Source organism: Calliopsis andreniformis, chromosome 3 (genome assembly GCF_051401765.1).
Source record: "Calliopsis andreniformis isolate RMS-2024a chromosome 3, iyCalAndr_principal, whole genome shotgun sequence".
NCBI classification, from domain to species: Eukaryota; Metazoa; Arthropoda; class Insecta; order Hymenoptera; family Andrenidae; genus Calliopsis; species Calliopsis andreniformis.
Genome location: NC_135064.1, coordinates 19,185,394 through 19,198,588, shown reverse-complemented (window position 1 = coordinate 19,198,588; position 13,195 = coordinate 19,185,394). Strand labels below are relative to the sequence as shown.

General features: G+C 40.8%; 2 protein-coding genes across 6 annotated transcripts in view; one reads left to right on the top strand and one right to left on the bottom strand.

The window, feature by feature from the left end:
- The window catches only part of LOC143177562 (paired box protein Pax-6), a 79,256-nt gene extending 71,507 nt beyond the window's left edge, over positions 1 to 7,749 (top strand). The window contains exons 7-10 of one of the 3 annotated variants that reach the window (XM_076375558.1): positions 3,200 to 3,459; positions 4,286 to 4,560; positions 5,379 to 5,689; positions 7,612 to 7,749. In XM_076375558.1, the coding sequence (XP_076231673.1) occupies positions 3,200 to 3,459; positions 4,286 to 4,560; positions 5,379 to 5,689; positions 7,612 to 7,706 (941 nt within the window). In that variant the 3' untranslated portion in view covers positions 7,707 to 7,749. Of the gene's footprint in view, positions 1 to 3,199; positions 3,460 to 4,258; positions 4,561 to 5,378; positions 5,774 to 7,611 lie in introns of all 3 variants that reach the window. The other 2 variants (XM_076375557.1, XM_076375560.1) reach the window with 2 other exon arrangements.
- The window catches only part of LOC143177563 (uncharacterized), a 36,309-nt gene that overhangs the window by 13,950 nt on the left and 9,164 nt on the right, over positions 1 to 13,195 (bottom strand). For 2 of the 3 annotated variants that reach the window (XM_076375562.1, XM_076375561.1), the window contains exon 6: positions 12,005 to 13,072. The exons of the other annotated variant lie outside the window; for it this stretch is intronic. In XM_076375562.1, coding sequence (XP_076231677.1) covers positions 12,141 to 13,072 — 932 coding nt within the window. In that variant the 3' untranslated portion in view covers positions 12,005 to 12,140. Of the gene's footprint in view, positions 1 to 12,004; positions 13,073 to 13,195 lie in introns of those variants that run through there. 3 annotated transcript variants of the gene reach the window in all.

The window sequence follows — 13,195 nt, the reverse complement described above, 5'->3', positions numbered from 1 at the left end:
ACATGAGGCCATTTTATGGAACTTATTTGAATCACCCTGTAGGGCCATTTAGTGGAACTTATTTGAATCAGCCTGTAGATCGATGCAAGCATAAGGAGTTTGGAGATCGGCATTGTATCAGCCGCGGGCACGTTCGAGTGCAATAGAAAAATTCCAGGGGTTGAGGGCTCGACGTTTAGACGAGTGCACCAACCGCCATTATCGGCGTTAATAATGCTGTTCGCCACTCGTGGCACCCCTCAGGGGCCATTACTCGACAACGACTCCGCCACCTTTATTTTCTCGCCGGGCCAGCCTGCGTCCGAGTCTTTAAACCTCGTTTTTCTCGCGGTTGTCGTCGTATTTTAACGGTTTCGCGAACGACCGCGTAGCGAGCACGCGTTTTACGATCCTCATTATTCTTGTACCTTCTTTTGCATCTCTTGCACCGGAATTACGGGCATTCGTAGATTTTCTGAGACGGTTCGATAATCACGATTTCCATTCCGTATTCCCGTGTCACGTGTCTGATATCGACTATCCATCAAATAATCACCTTTGCTGAATATCGGACTATGGAAACTGTGTATGAACATATAGGAACTAATATGAACGTAAATTGATAAATTACTGCTCGAGAGGAGCATAGCATAGAAAAAAATTAGTATTTCACGTAATAGTCTTCTTGTCTGACAACGACACAGCATCATCTACTTAGCCTTTTAGAGAATTTAAGTAGTATAAACATTGTTAACACAGACTGTCAGTCTTTTACTTCATTTAACAGAAGGTTCTGTGTAAAACCTTTTAAATAAAATACAGCAAAGTGGGTAACATTTTCCTAATCCAGGTGAACCGATTCTAATTATAGGAAAGACTATCTTTGAAATATCTAGCTTTTTATTTAAGAAGAAAAGAAGGACAGGAGAAAATAGATTGAATGAAATTTCCCTCACCTATGAAAAACCGCGTAAATATGTGTACCTATGTTATATGTATACTAGGAAGAATCATTAGAAGTAACGTTCGCTATTCGACTAGGAGCGACGGAGGAGAGTTTGCCACGAGGGAACGAAGGGAAACGATGGTTTTCATAATGATAGCGTCGAGGAAGCAGGAGAAGTCGAGAGATAATCCGTAACTCCCTTTCATGGATGCGGTTAAGGTTCATCCTGGAAGCTGGCAGGGAGCCACGCTCATAGCACTAAAGTTCTCGCGGAATCGGAGGGCTGCTACACTAAGTTTCTACTACAGGATGTAGAACCCAGAACAATGTGGAACTTCCTCTTCCTCTTACTTCTTTCGCGTTCTCCTTCCTTCCCCTACACGCCAGCTTCCGTCTCTGACTTCTACAATCTCTCCAACCCTTAATATTCCTCGCTTTCCCTCTTTCTTTACCATTTTTCCCTCTCTCACGTTTCCCATTCTTTCGTCACCTATTCTTCGTACAGCTTTTCCTCCATTTTGTACCACGGGTCGCTTTTTATCGTTTCCTCGAGGTGTGATTCCTCTCTCCTGGCTATTTTCATTTTGTGGCGTGCTTTCTACGCTTAGCGCCATCCTTCCTCCTTCATTTATCCTTCGGAATTGAAACACAGTCTTTGAGAAAGAAATATTTACATAAATCGTATTAAATCGTATGAGTTCTACACGTACGTATTTCTAATCGCAATGAAACAATTTTCCTCTGCAATATGAATATTTCCAATATTTCCAATATGGATAGTAACTTCTACATACTCTGACAATGGTCCTGCAATCGCAAAAGTGTCCACTGAAACCAATTACGAGCACTGCTATTTTTTCCCTGGTTGAAAAATCATCTTGAGAAATGTCATTAGTTACCGGATGACCCGATAGAGTGGCAGGAAGAGGAAGAGGTAGGGAAAGAAAGAAGTGGAGGTAGAGGAAAGCAGAAGGATGGCACTTTCGTTGGATGACAGAGGCGTATCGTGCTAGGGAGACCAACGACTGGCATTGGGACGCTCGATGTCTTATCGTACATCCCCCTTCGCTCTTTCCTCCAGCTATTCTGCCACCTCTTCCTTCCCCTCGCAGTTCCCGTCGTCCTGAGCCAAAACCCAGTGACGCCTGGACGCGCTCACCCAGAAACCGACGATAAGGTTCACCCAGCAACGCCTACCGACGCTCTCTCTATCTCTCTCCTCTCTATCTCCCTTTATCTTCCCTCCTCTTCCTCCTCTCGGTCTCACATACACGCATCCATGGCGACGTACACGCACCTAGATATTTATATAAGAAAACTGACGAAGGCCGCTGTCGGCGACCCTTAAAAAAAAAGGGAGAACGACAGGGTCAGTAAAAACTCACGACACTTCGATCGATCGGCTGGGACCATCCAATCGCGCGCGGATTTCGTGACTATTTTCGACGCCACAGGCTAGGGAAATTTTGGGGAGAAACGTGGGTGTGATATGATGGGTCTGTGTTTTAGTTGAGGGAGGGGAGAAATTGTTGAAGTGGATTTAGTAGGAGTATCTTTTAATTCTGTGGGATTGTTTAAAAAGTAGGTTTGATTTTAAATAGATCTGTGAATCGTTTTTTATTTTAATAAACTTGAGTTGAGGAACTTGAGATTATTGGATACTATTGAAGTATTCAAGTGTTAAAGTACAAAATATTAGGAGATATAATAGAAATTTAATGTGTATCTTGATTAGTGGAAGACTGCGTTCACGTTTACCGCCGTATAAGTATGTTAAGTAGAAGCTCCATGTATGTGGTTAGACAGACAGTCGAATATTCTATATGTGTGTCTGACTACTGGCTAGACATAATCCACTGAATGATAATCATATCTTTTCTTTAACATTTTAACACATAGACAAGTCTGCCACTTACAATTAAATACCAACTACAAATATAAGTAGCCTACTGAAAAATAAGTGATACAATTTACAAGAGCTGACCTTATTCTATCAATCTTATTACATTTAACTTTTTCATGAGATTAAAATCTAGAAATTTCCTTCTTATGAAATATTCTTCTGCAAGCACTATTTACTATATTTCACACTATTATAGATCACACATAAATTAACTTACATATAGGAGCTTACTAATTTAAGCTGTAGACACTGATGCATCTAGCTAAAAAAATAGCTACCGTGTTTAACTTAATTTCAATGAAAAATAAGTAACACTTTCATAATTGTACACAAAGTTTATACTAATTCAGGATTATTTTTTCATTTTGCAGTGGCAGAACTGGAGGGTGGCGCCCACTCGGACGAGACAAACAGCGGCGGCGATAACAGCAATGCTGGAAGTGTCTCTGGAGGCACGGATGACGATCAGGCGCGCCTCCGCTTGAAACGGAAGCTTCAGAGGAATCGTACGAGCTTCAGTAACGAGCAGATCGACGCCCTCGAGAAGGAATTCGAGAGAACCCATTACCCAGACGTGTTCGCCAGGGAGAGATTGGCTGGAAAGATTGGCCTACCAGAAGCGCGAATACAGGTGACTACATTCTCTATGTATAACAGTAGAAGTGTGTAGATCGTCGTTGTTCAAACTTTACTCGTGGTAAAACTGACCTTTCCTTACGATTTATTGTATGTCCTACGAAAATCATAAAATCCACGTAAAAAGGGAAGAGGGCTCGTAGAAATCCCAAACCATAGATCTCTGAAAATCTTATCTGGGATATTTATCTCTCATTCAATGATTAAAGCTGGGTCTACACTACATATTATATAACAAAGTTACAGTACCACTCGTAAATATTCGAACGGTGTCACAAGTTAAGAAAAATAGAAGTTTATATAATAAATCAGTAATTTTCCAAACTTCTGAAATCATTCAAATACTTATGAATAGTAAGATAGTTGCGCCAGTAGTTAATCACTTCAATAAATAACAATTCTAAAATACTTATTTATTTATTTTATTATGAAAAAAAATGTATGACATGACGAATTATCTAAGCTTATTGTCTGTTCAATTAAAGTTTAAGTAACCCTTTATTCATTGAAATGATCGACTACTGGGTATTGATCGAGTACCAAGTTAACTACCTCACTGTGTATAACTTTTTAAAAAACAGAAAAGAGATATACATACATCTCTTTTTCATTTTCTAAAAAGCTACATAGCTTTGTTATATAACACGTAGCGTAGACCCAGCTTAAGTGTCGCAAGAGAATCGATGTTCAACGCGAACCTTCCGCTCCCATCCGGGCTTTTGAACGAAATGGACGGAACCTGTAGCCTAGCGATTGACCTGTATCTTCGTCTGTCTTCTCGTTCACTAACTCAGGTCTGGTTTTCGAATCGGCGGGCGAAGTGGCGGCGCGAAGAGAAATTGCGCACGCAACGGAGGGACAACCCGCAACACCAGCAGCAACCGCAGCAACAGCAACAACAACCGTCGCAACAGCAACAGCAGCACGGTGGCGGGGTGAGCTTGGTCGGCGCTGGACACCCTACACCACCGCCAGCCTCGGGAATATTAGGCGGTCAGCCACCCCCGCAAGCACCGCCCTCGCCGCCTAGGATACATCATGGTTTCGCGCCCACCGCCGTTTATCCAGGCATACCCAGCATGCCTGACTCGTACAGGTAAGAATTAACCACTGAGCTAACAGATTTTATTCAATGAAAGCTTCAGAACTTTTTTCCTTCTTTTTTGTTTTTGTTAAACTCGGAGTGACAGTGTTGGTACTGGATACGATTAAGGGACATATGGATACTTTATTTCACGGGGTGTCCAAGCTGAAGCAGGCCACCTAAATAATTCTTATGTTTTTAGTAATACGAAAATTGTCCCATAATTTGAATGGTTTCAAAGGAGGAATGTCATGGAAGAATAATTTTTGTGAAGCATCACTTTGTTCAGGTTTTTAGATTTTTGTGATATTCAAGACAGAGGAGATATTTAGGTGGCCTGCTACAGCTTGGTCACCCAGAGTGTTTTAGAGTGTTTTAGGAAATCTAGGATATTCTCAAGTTTATCTGATTTTGAAGACAAAATTGAATCTTTGAAGAAGATACAGTGCTCTCTTCATGCATCTTATAGAGGAATAATATCTATGGAGTAATCCTCAGAGAATACTATATTCTCAGATAGTGTATTCATTTCAGTTACTCTCAGTTACTCTAAACTCTAAACGCAGAGTATGATACTAAACACACTATCAGAAAGTACTCTCAAGAGCAACTCGCGCTAGTTTTACTCTCAAGCTCTTCAGATTAGCAAATTATTTCAATTGAAGTTGCTTGAACGCATACGATTTAAGGTAATTTGATCAGTGTGAACGCGTTACACGACAAGATTAAATACGACATGTGATTAAATACTCATTGAGAGAGTAACAAATAACTCTACTACAAAGTTCGTCAGTAATTTGAATCTCTTCCTTCTGCTTCGCCTATTCCAGCCCCATGACGTCCATGCCAAGCTTCACAATGTCCGGCGGCAGCCAGCAGAACCAGCACACGACCAGCAGCATGTCGTCGCTGTCGGCTGGAGGCGGAATGGGCCCGATGGGCATGACAGTGGGCATGACCGTGGGCCCTAGCCCTGGCGCCTGTCTTCAGCAACGGGACAACGGCTACTCGTGCGGAGTCGCTCGCCCCCCCAGTTACGAGCCCCTTCATCTTGGATATGGCGCCCGACCCACCTGCAGCCCCACCCAGCCCTACCACACGGCGGGCCTGAACCAGTACAATCAGAACACCAGCTCGACCGGTGAGTGTCTACCGCACTCACTGCACTCGCTGCTTGCACTTTAGCGGACGGACTACCACGGATAACACGCTATCGAGGCTGCCGGTAATGGATCATACTCGCTTCTGCATTACCAAGGTCCCTTTTCTGCGATCAATGATCGTCTGGTCCAGGCCTGCGGAAAGTTACAACTTCTCGCTACGCTTTTGGGAATGCAGCCTACTGCTGCACGCCACTCGAATCGTCTCGCAGTATGTTGGCTCCTCTCGGGGACGTAGGACGATCTAGGTCAAAGGCGATTAGGTAGAAGTCATGTGGATGACTTTTTCAGCATATAAAATAAGGAAAACGATCAAGTAGTGTCTTTGAAAGAATGCATTTACAATAGTACCTGCAGGATGATATATATTGTATTAAAGTGTAATATGTACTGCCTGATCATATGTCTTATTTATGCGACGGAAGCTACCCCTATGACTTTTACCTAGTCGTCTCTGAGCTCCGATCGTCTTACATTGCTGCAGGGAGCCAACATACTGCGAAACGATTCGAGTGGCGAGCAGCAGTAGGCCGAGAGGTAAATGTTCCAGTACCTAAATGCTTATGTCAAATGTTCCAGTAAGTAAATTGGAAACTGAAGATACTATTTTATGACACTACTTTTTATTTTTAATTAGGTTACCTAATACATTAGAATTGAAGCTTAAAACTGAATAAAATTGACGTTAGTGTTTAGGTACTGGAACATGTTTAACTACTGGGACATTTACCTTACTCCTGAAAGTATAGCGAAAAGTTGAAATTTTTCACAAGCCTGGTCTAGTCCCTTTTTCTTTAAGGCCCCATACACATGAGCGATATTTTGATGCACGATCTAGTTGCGTTCACATGTCTATCTTTGTTTCTTTTTATTAAAAAACAAAGATAAACATATGATTGAAACGAAATCGTGCGTTAAAATATTGCTCGTGTGCATTGGTCCTAAGGTCCGCTGCAGAGCGCCTTTTTGCCGCCAAGGCGAATTAGCGCAGCGCGTTGTAGCAACGAGGACAATTACCAATTTTCAATTGTGGAAAACAAGGGAAGACATACGAACACGGTAACTTGGTGACAGATTTGCATATTTTCAAAAGAACGCAGATCGTGTTTCGACGCTTTGCGTGAATTTGTTGCTACAATTTATAATGAACATGACACCTAGTTGTAGCGTTCATATATCTTTCCTTGTTTTTCACAATTGAAAACTGGGGATTATCCTTGTCGCTACAACGCACAGCAGCAAAAAAACGCTCGTGTGTAGAGGGCCTAAATGTCTCGCGTAAGAACAAGGGGTATTCAATATGAATCCTCAGATTATAATGAAACTTGGCAATTTAACATTATAATACCTAGTTAATTTGCTATAATCTAGATTCTAAAGTTCTCTTTGTCATCAACGTTCATACATGAGCAGTCTTTAGCCAGTTTAGTGAGTACTGTCTATCCAGTGAGTCCTGAACCCCTTCTTTTTAATACCTATTATGACAGAAGTCTCACATCTGTATTAGTCTTGTATTTGTAAATTCTACCTCCTATACAATAAGTATATCACTACATAAGTAGATCTTACAAGATAATCTTTTGCATCCCCAAAGAGTCTTAAGATCACTAAATTTATTAACAGGCAATATTATATAAAACGAATAATAATTTGTAGTTGAATTTACTCAAACGTGCACGCTGCTTTCTGCTCACTGTATAAAACGTGTTCTACAATCTAACATAGTGTAACAGCTGGTCTATCGAACCTATCTCTAATTACAAAAGACAATTTACCACACAATTTAAAATTCAAAATTACTGTAACCGAACACCACAGAATTCTAATACAATAGTAACTGTAGCTACTAATAACAGGAAGCACAAAAAATGAGAAATTAGACGTTACCCAAATCATCTTCCAGGTCTGATATCGCCAGGTGTGAGCGTGCCCATCGCGGTACCAGGGCAACCAGCACCAGATATGGCAGCCCAGTATTGGTCACCAAGGCTACAGTGACCGTGGTGGTCATCGGTGTCGACATCCTCTCCGTAGGCTCGAGCTTCTTTCACTTACGTTAACAAACGTTCTAGATACTGAAGAACACGAGAAGAAAACGTTCGAAGTCGGCGCAGTTGAGAAGATTCAAATAATCGTCGGCTGCCTTCGAACTTATGGAGAATCCCGTACAGTACAATCGTTCAGTGATCGAACGAAGAAACGGGGGATGACACTGCTAACAGAAGGCACTACGTTCGATGAAAGACATCGCGCGTAAGTCAAGCCTTCGCTCGCGAGGATCGTTTCCTTCTTGCGCGATGAAAGTTTTTTGCAAATCGACAGGCGTGTACGACGAAAGCTATTGCAAGTAGTAATAGACTATTATTTGAAATTGTACCGCGAGTTATCTAGCTTCTCGACGACGAATTGTTGGTGCGTTGTAATTATTTTTAGCGTAATCTAGAATGTCCGAAAAGCTGACCGAACTCGGCCGTGAAATTGAGCTTTAAGTCCATCGATCGACAACGATCGATCGGTTAACCGTACTCAGAAAATATTCGTACACGCCTAAGAGAACAGATGGAAGAACAGATTCACAGGATAATTCGATCATTCGTAGAAGAAATTGTCGTAGACTCTCACCGTCGTCAAAGTTGCAAGAGAAGTCGACGCTCAACAGAGAATTCGCATGATTCACAGCTACCTTGGCAATGTAAATTACCGATAATTGTCGCTTGAAGATCTCGTTTACATTTCTAAATAGTAGGTACAATCGTGATTTTTCTTGAGTGGCTATCAAAAGTCGAAACAAGCTTCAGGATTCAGCTCCGATTTACTTCGAGAAATTTCTTGCATTATCGTAAATCACGTCGCGAAGAAAATCGTTCAACAGTGAGCAGGAGTGATTCGTCGAAACGATTCATGGTGGTCCATGACGACACCATGGAAAGCCTCAGACGTGATAGAGTTATAAGGTACCGAGATCTCTTTTTCTATAAGTTGCTAGCTGAATTTATGTACCCGCGTGACAGACGTTAAATAATTTCGTTTCAGTGGTAATTAAGTATTGTAGACAGCGAAGGTATCGACACTTTATCAACCGACTTGGAGGTCTTAGACGTCTAAGGTATTCTGTAAAAAGCGCAGAAGAATACAACACGTGAGAAAATCTTAATACAGAAGAAAATTGGGACAACACATATTCGTTCACGTTATGACTTTTCCAAGAATTTATTTAAAATATTGCAGGGTGTTTTGGAACTATAGGTGCAAATCGAATTAGGCAGTAGAGCTTTAAAAAAATAAAGAAATAAAGTCCTGAATAAATATGAAACAACTCGAAAAAAAACAATTTTTTAATTAAAAAATGGGTTTCCAAAGGCTTCATAAAACAATATAGTTAATGTCGACCAATTGTGAGTGGAAAAAGAAAAACGTGGCGGAAGAATAGGAAATTATAGTTAGACTCAAGCCTACAGTTCTAAAATCACCAACACATTGTGTCTTCTCGCGAAGAAACGTTCTTGTACAAAGATTGTGAAAACGGAGGACAGTCGAAACGTTTATTTCGCCTGTACTCGTTTAGAACTGTCGCTATCTCCATCTCGAAATTCACCCGTCGCCTTTTCTTTCGAGCTTAAACCTTATGAGAAGAAGCGACGATTTTTATTTATTGTAACGTAGGTTAAACAAAATTTCATATCCGACGAAGGCGGCGCGTTCGATAGGACGAGCAATTAAAAATTCGAGGCGAAAGTTGTGGAAAAGAAGAGGAAGAAGAATTGTACAATTTTAGAAAAATATAATCTGGACATTAGCGACGAAAAGTATTTCAGCAACCAGTGTGGGAAGTTAGCAATGGCGTCTCGCAGAGTTTTTAACCGCAGTTTCTTAGATGTAACCCTCTAGGCGAATAAAGGAAACGTAAAATAGTTTTTAAGTCGGTATTATTTATATTCGTGTAAGGGGAACGGATCGAAGCAAGAATAATTGAACGTTCATTGTGTGTACATCGTAAAGATATCGACATTTATAATATAGTTGATTCTAATCCCAAGTATCCCGATAAAGCGAAGGTCGATTCTCAACATTTATATCCGGTGCAAGATTGATCAAAAAAAAAAAAAAGAAGAAAAAACGCGAAAACCAGATATGTTAACCGTACGATTATGCATTCGAAATAAATAGTGTGTGCATTTAAGTAATAAATTCTTAACAGTGCTTACCTTCCGACGAGTGCACAACGTTCTTGCGAAGAATCTTCTGCCTGTTTTTTATTAATCGCAAAGAGGAAGTAAATGATAATTCAAAGATGTTGGGTAAGTCTGGTATCCAATAGGAATATTATTCTATTAAATACAATGTTCTTTACGTTCCTGAGATTTAATTTATTATCCTAAATTTTTCAGAGACAAAAGTCCTTATTTTTTCTATTACGCAAGAAGATGGAAGGTTTCAGAAAGAAAAATGGCAACGAGTAGCTTGCAAAATGTAACAATGGTATATTTGTTCCAAGTTAATACTTTTATTTATACAATTGCGTTAGAAGGTACTTTTCAGTTTTGTCCTGTTAACGTTAACTTCCGTTTGTGACGGAAGGTCATCGGTAGTGATAGAATAACGAGCATGTCGGACAATACGCATGGTTTCTAATACTTCGCTTGAAGTGAAGTGAAGATCAACCACGTACGTGCAAAATCTTTTTACGCGATTGAACTAAAGCCTCGGATACATCCAGAAAATTTAATCTGTACTTATCCGTGAGTCCAATACAATTCATCGTTAATTCCTGATACGAAATATTTAAATAAGTTAAATTATAAATTAAGATTTCAATTTTTTTTCGACACTGCTCGCTGCTACATCCTAAGTAGTGAAAGATTTATTCACCTGTTATGTACATTAGAACGTGAGAATATTAACTAAGTAATCAAAAAATGATAGAAAATATTTGTGACGTTCGCTCCTTCCTAGATACTAAATCATAATAAGAAATGGTAATGTATATTCGTTCGTTATCCGTCATTAATATTTTTTAAATGACATAATGCTAAAGCTACGTATCATTCTAGATGATTTTGGATAATAGCCAAGCTTTTGTGGTAGGATCTTCTTATACGACTTTTTTTTCTTTAAATTGAATTAGTACGAAGCTAATAATATTGAATGGCAAAAAAAAAATTAGACCATGAAGCAGTACCACCATTTCCAATTGCAATAATACTAATGTTTAAAGTTATCTAGTCTTTTATAAACTACAGATATTTCAAGATAAAATTACCTTTTCGTGAATTAGTTTCGCCATTCACTCGTTGCATTGCAGTGAATAAATAAAGTGCAGATGAAAACCTTAAGGTTTACTAGAATTCATTCAAGGATTATATCCTTCTTAAATCTAAATGATTACAGATATGAAAGAAATAAATAATATTATTAATATTCGTAATTTTTTGATGACTTCTATCAAGCCCTAACATTTACATCTACAAATTATTTATATTCTGCATAAATACATTTGACGTATCAAAATTTTAACGATATTGTTCAGAGAATAAAATTGAGTATTAATAATATTGTCAAAGAAGGTGACACGAAAGCATACATAGCAAAGTAGGAAATGCATTTGTTCTGAAGAAATGTAGCTGTGGCTGCAACGAAATGCTAAAACAGACTTATGCAGGATATTCATTATAACAATTTACATGATTTTTCAAGCACCCAAGTGTAACAAGAAAATAATGACTATAAGACAACTTCTTTGCCACACGAATAGCTTAAAAACGCATGCAGTCTGTTGCACCTGTACAATTTTCATACCCAGTGAATAGTACAAAAAATTTCATCAAAACACTAACATCTAACACCGGGATACTATCGACAGAAAGAGATTAAATGTAAAAGTGATAACGATACATAAAAAACCTCGACACAGAAATATTACTTGCCGAAAAGGAGACTCTGAAGCGCTAAAAAATACTTGAAAAAATTGAATTCCCTAGAGCAATCGCTTTCGCCAAACCAGCACTAGAATGAACTTTCCTCCCCATCAATTGCACAAGACATCTCCGAAAATTGCCCAACGTTTATCAAAACAGACATTTCTCACTCGTCGCTGATTCATAAATTAAATCCAACACCGAATACTTCAATCACGCTCCCGCGTAAGTGACCACAAAATCCACCTAATCGATAAATATAAACAGAATTACCTAATCCATCAAAGAACCACCCTACAAGTAAAAATCCTTCGATTCCAATAAAACTCGTTCCAAGAGAAACTATTCTCCGACGAACGAGACAGAAATTCGGAACCCTGACGAACTGTCTTCACGACTGCATGGAAAGCAACCTCTGAGAAGGCTAGAAAGCTCGAAACGATCGAACCGAAGAGAGTCAACACTTTTCCCAATCGATTCTCTGCGAATACGCGTCCCTCGAACGTTCCTCTCCCACTCAAACCGAGCTCTTCTCTTTGAGCAGCGCGTCGATGTCTTTAAGAATATCATCGGACGCCATGTCCAGCGTCAAATAGTCCTCCTCGTTCATATTCAACAGACTATCGCAGGAAGTCGTAGTCTCCTTAGTATCCTCCGCGACAACCTTCCTCTCCTCGCTTTTATCCAGCTGCGTCTGATCCTCGTCAGTGCTGCTATCGCACAACCTAATCTCCACCTCGTTCCTCCTAGCCACATTGTTCGTATCCTCGGAACTGTTCACTGCATCCACAGGATTCCCTTGGCTCTCGCCTCCCTCCGCCTCCTCCACATTATCCCCCTGCGTCCTGCTCGCGAGTTCGTTCTGCCGTCGTCCCCTCGTGTCTTCGCCAGAGACAAACCTCTTGGGAGACCTTCTTCTAAGCTTAACAGGTGGCACGTTAACCGCAGAAGAAGCAGTGTCCTCCGCGTTGTTTCGCCTGACCTTACACCTATCCGTGCGATCGTCAGAGTCCTCCAGCGTCCTCTTAACCCCCCTGACGGAAGTGGTCGTTTCCCTGAGCTCGGCCAGCGTCTTTATAGCGTCCTTCAAGAAGACAGTAGTCGACTGTCCTTTACTGTCAGGCCTCGCCTTGGCGGAGCTTGGGTCCGTCTCTGGCATGGCTTTGCGCCTCTTCCTGCGTCGTATCTCCTCCAAGGTGAGGACCTCGAAGTCCAATCCTTTTTCGCCGATCGTTTCTTTGCCGATCTGTGGATACAGGCAGATCTTTCGGGTCTTCCGTGTCTTCATCTTCCCGCCACCGATGTCACTCTGATAGTCCTCGGTCTGGTAAGAGTAGTAGGCGGCGCTCTCGGCCTGGATCTCCTCCAATCTGATCTCCTCGTATGTCTTGCAGTAAGGCACCCTCGGCTGCGGCTTAACTGGCGACGGTACGCTTTCATTGTCCGACTCTGGAAGAAACAGAGGACACGAAATTGCGAGAATTTTTGTTAGTGGAGGGTTGGAACGCCGGATGGTCCTCAGACGCTCGTCGACGCATAGCATTTAATGAGAGTCCTCGAGAGCGAGCTTTT